Source organism: Phlebotomus papatasi, chromosome 3 (assembly GCF_024763615.1).
Source record: "Phlebotomus papatasi isolate M1 chromosome 3, Ppap_2.1, whole genome shotgun sequence".
Taxonomy (NCBI): domain Eukaryota; kingdom Metazoa; phylum Arthropoda; class Insecta; order Diptera; family Psychodidae; genus Phlebotomus; species Phlebotomus papatasi.
The window spans coordinates 79,860,198-79,874,047 of NC_077224.1; the positions used below are offsets into that span (position 1 = coordinate 79,860,198).

At 33.8% G+C, this 13,850-nt stretch overlaps 1 protein-coding gene across 1 annotated transcript in view; it reads right to left on the minus strand.

Moving 5' to 3' along the window:
- LOC129805933 (calpain-D) overlaps nucleotides 1-13,210 on the minus strand; it is a 42,230-nt gene extending 29,020 nt beyond the window's left edge. Inside the window, exons 1-2 of the mRNA XM_055854212.1 lie at nucleotides 12,949-13,210; nucleotides 5,557-6,215 (exon numbers count right to left, since the gene is read on the minus strand). Coding sequence (XP_055710187.1) covers nucleotides 5,557-6,215; nucleotides 12,949-13,091 — 802 coding nt within the window. The 5' untranslated portion in view covers nucleotides 13,092-13,210. The remainder of the gene's footprint in view (nucleotides 1-5,556; nucleotides 6,216-12,948) is intronic.
- Between the last annotated feature and the right edge of the window lie 640 nt (nucleotides 13,211-13,850).

Below are 13,850 nucleotides of genomic sequence, written 5' to 3' on the forward strand. Positions count from 1 at the left end.
TTAAAACCACAGCGAACCTACGCCATTTTTTGTAAACCTCATGACCTGAGACGAACCGGAGATAGAGGCCGGTCAATATTCGAACTTTGACCCCTTATAGCTCGGGTCAGGGATTATTGATCGACTTAAGTATTTTTTTGTTTGATAGGTATAATCAGCGGCTAGAACATACTAAAATTTCAGCCCGATGCATAAAGGAATTTTTGAGTTATTTAACAAAAAAATTTAAAAAAAATTTCTTTTTAATAATAGAGCCCCTAGCGGTGGTTTTACGAACTTGCGATGTTAGAATGGGAAGTGCCATTTCACGAGAGCTTTCCAAAATGCCCTCACTTTTTAAATTCTGACAATTATAACCGGAGTTATGGCCATTTTAAGAAATTGTTTTTGGACTCTTATAGCTCGGGTCAGGGAGGTTGGGAGACCTTAAGTTTGGTATTGATGGAAAGCCCTAAGACCCAGCTATAACATACTAAAATTTGAGCCTGATCGATGTCATAGGGGCGGAGCTCTTGAGAAAACAAAAAAGGGAGGGTAAAATGGCGGAAGGAGGGGTGGGGGTCGATATACCAAGTTGCAATTTTCACACGATATATAATCTTTGCCGAAAACCGCAAGTCGATATCTCTTTTAGTTTAGGAGCTATTAAGCTCCAAAGAGCGGCGGCCAGCCGGCCGGCCGGGAACGTAAAATAGCCACATATATATTCGTGATCAGGGAGTGGCCAAACACATTCTTGCAAAGTTTGGGGGCGATCGGAGGACATGAGATTTTGTTGCGATCATAGTAGGGGAGATTGTTAAGAGTCTCACCCAATATTTATAGCTTTTTTAAATATACACTGCATCACATTTTTAAACGGGTTGCAATTTATGCACCTCCCATCAGTAATTTTGTAGGCGTGGCTTGCAAATAGTTTCACCTTAAATTGTAATACGAGTGCAATTCTTTTCATTTTAGAAAACAAATAACAAATCACGAAAATAAGAAAAAAACAATATAATCCCCTTGAAAATAACTTCTTAACTCACTTCTTATTAATATCTTACTTAACTATATATTTTCGTAAAACTGGTGTTATTTAGTAATGTCTTGTCTTGAAGGGAGTTCAACTTCATTCCACCCCAAATAAACTTTCTCAATCACTAATGCCACAACACTAATGAGCGAGCTATTAAAGAGAAAAGAGACAGTGGTTTGATACAATCAAGAAAGCTTATTGATTACCGAACAGTAGAATGTTTCCTCTGTTATACATTTCTTTTTTTTTACTAAATAATCTTGCGTGATGACACCAATGGTGGTGCCTAAATAATTAAGGAAAAATAATGTCCATTTTCATGAATATTTTAGCAATCTCAGCACAGTATGAGGTCAAAACACTAAACTCTATTATTTTTTATATATTTTAGAATAGGTCGTGACGGGAGATTTTCAGCACACAATTTGTTATGGAACAAGAGTGTCTGAACTGAAAATATTTGATAATGGAGGTGCTGGGAACAATAAATACAAATAATACCAGTTAAAAGAACGAGTAAAAAATTGTTGAACATTGTTATACTTACATACAAAACCATAATTTTTTTCAAAGATTTAATTTAGGGACAAATTTTGCAGAATGAGAAATGCTTTCAAATACTTATAACCCGTTTTGATTAAATACTTGCAAGATAAATTGCATTGAGGTCGCCTTTTCACATCAAACCCAATTGGAACATTCTAAAAATTTTATCAAATTAGTTTCACTTGAATTTGTTTTAAATCATTTGTCGGATGAGAATTTATTTAAAAATTAGACTTGTTTAGAGACTGATTAGAATTGCATTTCTATATATTTTTTTTGTATCGTGGTTGGAATTCAGTTCGGGAACCCCTGTATCATTAAGCTCACTTATACCCTTCACACACTTACAATTTAAGCATAGAGATAGCTTAAGAAGCAGCTTAACGTAATTATAATCAAAATAATAATGTGACTAAATTTCCATCAGTTTCCCACTAACTAAGCCATTTCTCAGCTTAAGCCAAGAGACAGATTAGTGCGAAACTGATGAAAATGTAATCTAATCATTCTAATAATAATAATAATATTAATGCTGGCATAACATTCCATGAAGGAACTAGGCCTTCACTGAGAAGAAAAATGGGTGTGCGATTAACCTTTTTTACTCATAACTTAAACACTTTTTAGGTGTAAAAATATATCAACATTTTTTAATGTTAATTTTACACCTTTTAAAGGGTAACATTAACATGAAAAAGGGTAACTTTAACCCCTAATACACCTAAAAAGCATAATATTTACACCGATTTCAGATCAATACTGCAGGGTAAAATAAACATTACCCATTACCCATTAAACGGCTTAGTTAGTGGAAAACTGATGGGAATTTTGGCAAATCATTATTTTGATTAGAATTACATTAAGCCGTCTCTCGGCCTAAGTCGTAAGTGTGTCTAGGGCATTAGTGTCACACCTTTTCAAGAAATATTATCTGCTAATTGTATCATTTGTATTTCAAATAGAAATGTAATTAATATTTAATTTCGAAGTTTTTCTCTGTGAAAAATACTAAGCAAAAGACTTGAAAAGTTCCGGAAGTGTTGACTAAAGTAATATTTTTTAGGCCACGCCCCCTCAAAGTTACGCCTACTTTTCATGTGTGTTATCCCCATCCAAAACCTCATTAACTGCCTCTTTAAGTTCTCGTAAGTGCTACGCTAGTAAAAGTGAAAGCGCCTATAATATTTCCAAAAGATTTAATTTATCTACCAGAAAGATTGCAAAAATTTCAAAATTAAACTTTTATTATTACTGAGTGTTACCGAAGAAAAATAATTTTGATAATTATAAAAATTCCATTATTCGTTATAATAATATTATGAAAAATTATAAAATGGAAGTGGTCAATTTCATAAATTTCAGCCTTAACATATCTTGTTAGAACCATATCTACCAAGGATCTTGTTAAACTCTTGTTAAAATCTAATTTTAACTGGAATGTCTTAATAAATGACACTAAAAAACGTATAGTTTATCCATAATAACTTGGAATATTTTCTCTGATTATTTGCGGGATTAAATCTCGAGGCAGTCGGAATTATTTTAATTAGATTTTTTTCACACATCACAATGGGTTGGAATTCAGATAATAACAACGATGAAAGGACGTAAGATAACCAACCTGTGGTCCAAATTTAATTATAAAAAATAAATGATCGAGAAAAGCCAATATTCTGAATGACAAAATTCTGAAAGTTACGAAATTATACGGAGGATAATGTGTGAAATAATTTCCAGAAACATACAAAATTTTCCTTTGCCTTTGCAAGGAAGTTTTAGCTTTTCAGTACTTTAGCACATTCGGGTCTTTGGTTATTCGCCGTTTTGGCTCTTGGGTTTTTGCAGGGGCCTCTCGACATTTCATTTTTCCATACGTTTTTGCATAGAGGCACTGAAGACTAATGGTAAGTTTAATCCTAAAGATAATTGACTTATCAGTCCGATATATTTTGAAATCGTGCACTAAAAGCTATCTAAAAATTTCATATCGTTGTGAAAAAGTGAAAAGTGAAAAATAGCTTCACTTTTTATTAGGCTTGATGGGCCCCTGGATTTTTGGCTATTTCGGGATGGGAGCATTCAGGATTTTGGCGTTCGAGATTTTGGCTTTTTCGGATTTTATTGCATTCGTAATTTTGCTTTATTCAGCGTTTTGGCTTTTGGGATTTAGGTGTTTGCAATTTTAGCTTTTGAGATTTTGACTTTCTCCGGATTTTAGCATTCAGGATTTTGGTGTTTGGGATTTTGGCTTTTACGAATTTTATCACATTCGGGGTTTTAGCATTCAGAATTTCGGTGTTCAGGAGTTTGGCTTTTTAGGATTGTTCCGCATTCGGGATTTTGGCTATTTGGCGTTTTGGATTTTGGTGTTTGCGATTTTGGCTTTTGGGATTTTGGTATTTACGATTTTGGCTATTCCGGGATTTCTGGATTCAGAATTTTGGTGTTCGGGATTTTAGCTTTTTCGAGGTTTAAGCATTCAGAATTTTGGTGTTCACGAGTTTGGCTTTTTAGGATTTTTCCGCATTCGGGATTTTGGCCATTTGGCGTTTTGGATTTTGGTGTTTGCGATTTTGGCTTTTAGGATTTTGGTATTTGAGATTTTGAATATTTCGGAATTTTTGGATTCAGAATTTTGGTGTTTGGAATTTTGGCTTTTTCGGGGTTTTAGCATTCAGAATTTTGGTGTTTTGGAGTTTGGCTTATTAGGATTTTTCCGCATTCGGGATTTTGGCTTTTTGGATTTTGGTGTTTGCGATTTTGGCTTTTCTGGATTTTGGACTTTGGCGGCCAGAATATCGTATTTTGACCGGTACCCTCTAAAACTCTATAAAATTTATCATCCGGCTATCTGAATCTAATATTGGATAGTAGTTTCGGCCAATTTACAATCTGGCCAATAGAATCTAATATCTTTAGGAAAGTAAATACTTAAGGCGGGTATGCATAATTCTGTAATTTTGGTATGTCCAATCTAATATCTCATTTGTTTACACTTTTACACTTTTCTTTACAATCCAACTCATCCAACTAGTAGAATTTTGTAATGAGAATGGTCAATTTTACTACCCTAATTTTCTCAATGTATGCAACGTAAATGCTTTGTACTTTTCACTTTTTGCTTACTTTTAACTTCAAGATTTTGTTTGAATAGAAACGAAAATGATTTACGAAACAGGGACACAACTCCGCTCTTTTGTAGAAAAAAAATATTTTTAAACAATGAAGAACTGTTTTTTTTTCAAAATGTTTTTTTTTTTTCAAGAAAAAAAACAGTTTCTCTTGCAGTTTGCACATGAACACGAGATCTACAACAAATTGTTTCTTTTCTAAATGTCTCTTGAAAAATTTCTCAAAACGATCTATCTATACCCCTGTAAATTAGAATATACTATATATTTATCTTTATACGGTCACTTAAAAGATAAGTAGCATTATTTAGAGATATTTCCTCTTCTAATCAAGGGAAAAAATCTCTGAAATTTGAGAACACACATTTAGCAATTTGCATAAGAAAATTAATACCATCAACAAACCTCAAAAGACACTGAGAAGCAAAATCAGAAGAAAGACAACTTGTGTAGTGCTTCTCAATCGAGAAGTTCCAGCTTGACAAACGCGACACTTCTCAACTGGACGTGCTTCAGGGAATAATTCTGTACTTTGACTGCCAATCAATAATCACTGCACTTTGGGATTTCGTGTAAAAAGTAAAATAAAACAAAAAAAATTTATTTAGCAAACGGGAATGAAAACGAAACAATGAAAAGCAAAATCCCCCTAAAAAGACCAATTGGTGTGTACTTTTTTTTCTTCTTCTTCTTTGAAGGCAAACGACACTGTAGTAGAGAATAACTGGACAGAATCACGGAAGATTGTGGCGGAAATAAGGGAGGAAATCAACAGAAATTTAGTGACACAGTAAAAATTGGGAGGAAGAAGAGAGAGAGAAGGGGAGAAAAGGTAATCGGACAATCACTTCTCTATACCTGAAGCGGAAGCGTCCGAAACATTCGATCGTCCACAGTGACTGTCGAAGAGTGGATCCGAAATGTTGGACAGGGACTTGTTAATCTTCTGATTGGAATAGTACGGTGTCTCCCTGCCTGATTCATCCAATGAACGCTGCTGCTTCCCCACGAGAGCTGCACAAGTGGATCGATTGATCCGATTCGGTGGCACGGCCAAATTGTGCTCTTGCTTCTGATGAGAGCACAAATGATACTTCTTCTCCAGCAAAAATGACGATGCATTGAGAAGGCATGATGCACACCGTCTAATATGATAATCACCCGAATCCATACTTAGGCCGCGTGTCCGGAAACAGTGAAAGACTCTCGTGGTGGTGTCTCCGGACGTAGCAGCTTTCGTGGCATCCCGGCCCAAATTTCTCTTGAGTGTTTCAGTGTAGATGGGTGCCAAGTAGCTGACAGTCTCACAATTGAGACAATGCCAGGTGACGGAATTCCTGTTGACACTTGAGCACGTCTGGCAGTTCCATGTTCGTGTTAAACTTGGGGTACTAGGAGATCTTGGCAGTTTAACTTTGAGTATCTCCTGCTGAGCCCCAAAATATTGATTGATCAACTCCTTGAAGTAGATCTCTTCGTAGTGCCTTATAATCTTATACACTCTACGCGAATCACCACTGCAAAAGGGATTTCTTACTCAGTCATCACACAAACACCTCATTTCCCTCTTTTTCTCTCTACTTAATAATATCTAGCAATTTCTTTTTTTTTGTCACCCATATTGAGAATTTTACCCAATTCACACTAACTGGCAATAAGTTTGCAACTACACATTTGGGAAAATTGTGGTTAATTCCAGCAGCCTCCAAAAGTTAAAAAAAAAAATCTAATGATAACACAATAGGTGTTATTAAAAAAGAATTACGGATATTTATAAGGGAACTGTACCAAATTTCGGCCTGTTTGTAATTTCGTCCACATTTTTGTTCCTCAAATTTCCATGATTTTTTAGTTTTTACATACTCTAGTAGAGATGATGTGAAAAAGACTTTGAAAGAATTCCAGAAGGGCAAGGAACTATGAAAATCAAGGTGTCCGAAATATTACACAAAGCTATGCCCATATTTTTATTCATTTTCAAATGTATTAAGAATGATTTTAGGAGAAAACAAAGACGATAAACTGTCTGTAATATTTTAAGCAACACTCCTTGAAAAGAAGTAACAACAAAAATTAATTTGTATTAAAAATATTACATTTCAAACTTGAGAATTTGACGCTTGCATGCAACTAAAGTAGACCCTCTCAAATTCGGGCATTTGGAAACAAAATCTCACCCGAATTAGAGAGAAATTCAGGCGACAAACTTTTTGAAATGCAACGATTTTTTATTCATCTGCATAAACATATCGAGTTTACGTACTCAATTTAATTGTAAATATCATAAAAATCCCTTAATAATGCAAAATCACATCAAAACTAAGTCAAACCATGGCAAATTTCAGCTTATTTGCTTCATTTGATAATCATAATCAAACTTGAAAAATGTCAACAAACTTTTTAAAATTTAACTGATGCCCGAATTAACCCTTTAAGGACGATTGGGTCACCGATGACCCAAAAATGAAATTATTCCTACGGCCGTCTAAGGGTATGTTTTGCTCTAAAAAGTCAGAAAAAAGCGATTTTTTCCGACCCCGATTTTTGACCTTCTCGTCCTTAAAGGGTTAAAAAGAAGCCCGATTTCAAAAAAGCCGAATTAGCGAGAGTCTACTGTATGCCGAAATTTGGTACAGTTACCGTATCTGAGTAAAAATCCAGTTTTAATGTTCTTGGCAGAAAAATAGTCTTAGAATAATCTGAAGTATCTTAGATATCGAGGGAGTTCATAAATTAATTTTTCCTTTGTCAACAATATTTCACCGTCAATAAATTAAAGTCGGACACATTAAAAGTCGGACGTAATACTATAAGTCAGGCTTTAGCATTCAAAAATATTACATTATGATTACTAGAATACTTGATCTCTTTCTTAAGTTTCTGTCTATCCAATTTTTTCTCTTAATGCCATCGGCACACCTTTTAGTTCGGTATAATTTCATAAAATCAAAATTCGCGTCCCTTTCTTTCTCAAAAGATTTGCATAAGTCTATCCCACTCTTTGGAACTCAAAATTGAACTGAACTGAATTTAATTTGGTGTGATGTGCAAAAGAAAAGAGTGCGAAAGAGTAGGAGAGACATATACAAAACTTTTAAGAAAGAAAAGGATGTGAATTTTGACTTTATGAAATTTTCCTGATAAAAGGTGTGCCGGAGCCATAATAATTAGAAATTGATTTTAATACCTCCGATATACTTTCTTTAGATCAGAAAAATTTCATGAAATCAAAATTCACGTCTCTTTATTTCGTCGGTTGCGTCTACCTCTGTCGTATCTGCATTTGTTTTGTATCTGTATTTGGTGCAAGCTACAATACGGACGTCCCCTCTTGCGTGAAATGCTGACACAAAAGAAATGCAGATACGACAGAGGTAGACGCAACCGACGATTTCTCAAAGGATTTGCATATGTCTATCCGTTTCCTTTGCACTCAAAATTGGATTGAAGTAAATTTAATTTGTTGTAACGTTCAAAAGAAAATGAAACTAAATTGGCATAAATGCAAAACATTTGAGGAATAAATGTATGTGAATTTCGTTTTATGAAATTTTCCTAATCACAAAGGCGTGTCATAGTCAAGTCATTATGGATTCAGCATACCTTTAAAATCAGGAAAATTTCATGACACCAAAACTCACATCCCTAATTTTTTCAAGTTCTCAATTTCTATCCCACTCTTTCGCACTTACAATTTGATTGAATTTAATTGAATTTGTTGGATGTTAAACAGATGAAGAAGAAGATTGCGACAGAGTGAGATAGATATGCAAAAGTTTTGAATGAATTTTGATTTTATAACATTCTTCTAATCTAAAAAGGGTCATTGTTGACCATTTTTACCAATCTACTGCTCCTAGGGTAAATTAAGCTAATTCAAAACCTGCTCCAAATGGAAATTTTTCGCTACTCCAAATGGAAACGTCATTGTTTTCATTATAAATACAGTACTACATTATTATATTCATATATTTTCTATACCACAGTTTCATTATTTAGTTAATTTTGCTCCAAATAATGCGAAAATTCATTCATATTCACAAATTTTAATTTGTTAATTTCTTAGAAAAATTAAAAGTGTACCTTTTCACCATCGAATTTTTCATCGATCGACCATGTTTTCCAATGAATAACACAATGAGTTGACTGTTGTTTATTCGTTTTGTTTAACATTTATGTCATATTTCTGGCTAATTTTAGTTAAATTAAGTGCTAATCTTTATTTGTTAACGATACGTGAAGTTTTCAAATGAAATAATTACCTATTTCGTGAACAAAAAGGGTTTTCTGAAGTGTCTGCAAATGCTTGAATTGGAAACCCCGGAAATATGATTTTTTTTGGAGAGATTTTCTTATTGTTTTAGATGGGAAAGGTGAAAAGATATTCCTGGTGAGATTTCCTGACAAATCCTGCACTCAGCAGCAACTCAAAAAGATTTTTTGGAAGTCTTTCGTCGCGGTTTCACTTACACTGTTTGTCTCCAATTAGAAACTTTCCCTTGTCTCCATTTGGATTAATATGTTTCCAATAGCAGCATTTTACGCTCGCGTATTTTTCTTGTATTTAAGAACTTTTCAAAATATATTTAAAGAATTTTCACTAAACAGTAACATTCTAGAAGAGTCAAGGAGCAAATTTATGTAATTCTCTTGAGAAAAAATATGAACTTAATGTGTTGAATCTTCTGTCAAAGTTAAAGCATCTGGAAATGGTTTTGAATTAGGACATTTACCCTACTGCTCAATCTGATGTCGTAATATAAAAATGATCTTGAATTGTAAAGGAAACTAGGGTAGCAATAAACATGGGGTAATTGTAAAAACTAAGTTTTTTTTTTAAATTAGATATTAAGTTTCAGAGAGATTCTACAGGCATCCTTGTTCATCGAAGAAATTGTCAACTTAAGTCCAAGCAGTGTAGAAAAAAAATCAGTGTTTGAAACTACCCCAGTTTGCCCTAATACTTTTTTTTTTAAAAAAAGCGTAATGTCAGTGATCGGGAAAGGCATTAATTATTCAGAATAATTGATATACTATTGCTTTGTGTTGTAAGTAAAAAATTATATTTCGTCAATTTTTGATGAAACGTTAAATTAATTTACAAAATTGTTAAATATTTATAGTGGCAAATAATTGAAATACTCGTCTAAACTCGTCCTTGGAAGCGTATTGTACTAACATAATTAATCAAGAATTCAGACTTAATAATTGATTAATGATGAGTAAATTATTAAATATGTGAATTGGAAAATCAAATTGAAATAACCCAATTGATGAATTTTCCATCGCCAATATCTGAAAACCATCTTAAACCGCTTCATAAATTATATACCGATTCATTCAAACCGATGATGGTCAAAATATCAAAAACCAACAACAATAATGGCTAAAATCTTGAACCCAAGGATTGTTTATGCGATTTCTTTCATTTTTGGATATGTTTTAGAGATTATCCACGCGGGCATTTCGTCCTTATACGAAAATACTGTTGAATCATACCCATAAGCGGATATTCAAGGTCAAAGGTTAAAAACACTCTACAGAGCGTATTTCTCAACCGAATGATATTATGTTTGAGCTCGTTGGAAAGGTCTTGGAAATTCCGATAACACTGAATCTGTTCCAATCGATTATGAGCCGGTAATGTATCGGTTCAAAACTGATAAGTAATTTATGATGAAAGATAGTTCCGTGTAAAATAAGGATCCTTGGAAAGGTCTTGGAAAAGTCCGATAAAACTGAACAGGTTCCAATCGGTTCTGCCTCGGAAACGAACCGGTTCATAACCGATAACTAATTTTTATTCGAAATTGAATTATATTGCTTCTAAGTTATTTTAGGCGATGTTTCGAGTAATTTATAAATCGGCTTGAATCGTTAATGAACCGATCAATAATTTTTGCCCTAAAATCAATTTTATTACTCTTAAAACTATTATGGAGATATTTTTTGGTGATTCATGAATTTGTTCAGATCGGTTGAGAACCAGTAAACAGTAGTGTAAAAAGTAGTGTAAAGTACTCTCCCTTCGAACGCTCATCATGCCTTCGAATAATGTGAATTTTCTTTTATTTTTCATAAAGATTTATAATTATCACATAATTTTTAATAATTGATGATAAGCTAACCAATATTTAATAAAAATGCGTAAATCTCTTAGGAAAAATAAAAGAAAATTCATATTGTTCGAAGGTATGAACGTTCAAACTGAGAGTACTTTCCCGTAAATGATTCGAAAGTACGTTTGAGATATAGCATTTAAGTTACGAGTTTGAGCATTTCGTAAAGCCTGAGACGCTTTGCCACCCTTTTGTAGCTATTAAATTTTTTTTATCAACAATTACGTATACTTTTAAGAATAGTACAATAAATGGTCCATAATAATGTTTCAAAATCGGTCAGTGTCTTATGGGCTCTACACACTAGAGAAATTTATGTCCATATTGAAGAGTTTATCCTATACAAGCCCCTGGTAAAAATGTATTTAAACAAAAATTTAGTACATTTATCCCTCCATACGGTAAGGTATCTTATAATGCGAAAAAACTTCTCACTTTTAGATATTTAGCGTAACGTTCGAGAGTGCAAAAAAAATCCCATATAAATTTAAATCGAAGTATGAGAAAGTGGCTTGAAAGTTCAGGCAACTTGCCAGGGGCTTGATCCTACACAAGCGTAGGGAATTGCTTCAATATGGACATAAATTGCTTTAGTGTATAGAGGCCATAAAGCCTAAAATAGACACAGGTATTGGTTTAGTGATCAGCTCGAAAAATGAGGATTGGTGTCAATACATTCAGGGATCAGCTCAAAATTTGGGGAATCAGACCGAGCTACTTATCGATACGATCGATCGATCGATAGTATCGAAAACTTATCATTCCAACTTCCAACTTTGGATTTTTTTTTATTGGAAAACTGTGAGAAGTTCTTAGATTTTCTGAATGAATTTGTTAAGCAGATTTAGATACATCAAAGTGATAAGTAATTTACTGATCAAGAAATTTATCATTGACTATCTCCCGCGGAATATTTGGAGTTTGCAATTTTTACTTTCCGTATGTTCAAGCCTTTAAAAAGTTTGGTGGACATTTGTGCAGTTTCATGGCGGTACCAATGATTTCGAAGTTTTGACCGTTTTTATCTTGAAAAAAAATATATGTCTAAAACATTTATATTTTTTACATTTTCTGCCCATAATTATAGACAAAAATTCTTAATCGACCAAATAATTCTTTATCAAAGTGTTGCACCACACGTAAGGGCCTTGACAGACATGAGGATTAGTCGAGAGACGGCTTAGAGTAATTAGGATTAGAAATAATGGTTAAAGTGCATTTCCATCATTTTCTACTAAGTCGTCTCTCGGCTTAAGTCGTAAGTGTGTCTAGGGCATAAGACATTTAAATTTTAAAAAGTTTCCTAATTGAAACACTTCAATTTATAGGATTATGAACCTTTCAAGTTCAATTCATTTTATAACATTTAGGAATAGCCTTCTATGTTTTCAGGGTTTTCAGGCCTAGTGAAAAGAGTGAAAATGTTTTGTAAATCATTTTTTAACTAATTTTTAAATAAAATGAATTGTATTTTTAGTAAATAGCTTGCCAGATTGTTGTCTTTCTTAGAGACTTTTAGATAAAGCAAGTTAATTAGAAATCAGCTGATAATTGTCCGAATAACTGCCGCATAATTATTATTGTTCATCCTTGCATAAAATTGATTTCTTAAGAAGTCAGACTTGAATCTGTAGAATGCCTTTGGTTGCAAAACTTAATGCCAGAAGTGTACAATGAGAGTAGATAGAGGACACAAGGAAAGAAGAAAATTGAGAAAAAGGAGTGAAAAGGTGAAAGTCAGAGATATTTTGAGGGTGTAATTGAATGCTCCCTGGACAGATTAAAGCAGGTCTTTCATCAGAGTCCTGGTAATCGTTGTGGTGGAGGCGATAGTGATGAATTTTTAATGATATCCCATGAATTATCAAACTAAAAACAACGATTTTTGTAGATGAAAATTTACCAGCCAGCTGTCAAAGCGCAAACTTTCCACCAGACAAAACCCCTTTTTCCGAGAGAGAGAGAACTTTTTTTTTTTGCTTTTGCACAGAAGGACTGTGAAAATTTTCCCTGTTTTTCTGGCCTACTTCCTACGCACACTGCCCATCCAAATTTGGTAGTTTTGGTGGACACTTTTTGGAGGATTATTATTGCACACAACAGCGAAGATAATTTCTCTATCAAAATTTACCCATCATTATTAATTCCAGATGATTTGTGGTTTTCAAATAAGATTCTGACATTCTCACAATTCAGACACTTTACATTCTCCGTGGGATTGATTAAATTACAATTTGTACACTGCCACTGAAGCATGGATGCTATTGAACCCATTTTCGGATATTTTCAACAATTTCATGGCGATAATTTGAGTGGAAAATCTCGCACAAAATATCAGAGAACTGAGACTAAAATCACTTTTCTTTCAACTTTTTCACTACACAAAAAATAATGTTTGGTAATTCCGTGACGTGGCGCTACTGTTGGAAAAAGGGAAAATTTTCCGATATTTTATTCGTCGAATTTGAATAAAAGTCAAAATGTCATTCTAAGGGCGGGAGGTACACTGAAAAAAATGTGATGTCATATTACGCGCGAAAGTGACATAACCTCAATCGCGCGTGTTGTGTTTATTTTCATTTTTGCGTGAAAAAATTCAATTTGTGCAGTTTTAACCAATTATACCTGAAGATTATTGATGAGTGAGGAAATAGATAAAATGATAACTGAGGAACCATCTGATGAAGAAAGCAGCAAGAATGATTCCTATGATTGGCAAGTAAACAGAGATGAAGGTCACTTCCTCCATAAATTTGCCCGGCTGTTTGAAGAACATCGGCCCATGATGATATGTACCCGAATGATGAAAATTATCAAGAATATATTGAGGAAGTGGAAATATCAACAATTCACACGATCCTGGACCAGAAATTTCTCAACGTGGACAGTAAATTATCTGTCCTCTTTGTATTTTTGCCCTTAATGGGTACAGTGAGATGCACACAGCCTAGGGGGAGAGCTCTAGCTTCAGAACCACTTCAGAAACACCTTCCGGAGGATCTGCAAGTGTGCGCACTTTTGACATCCGGGAAG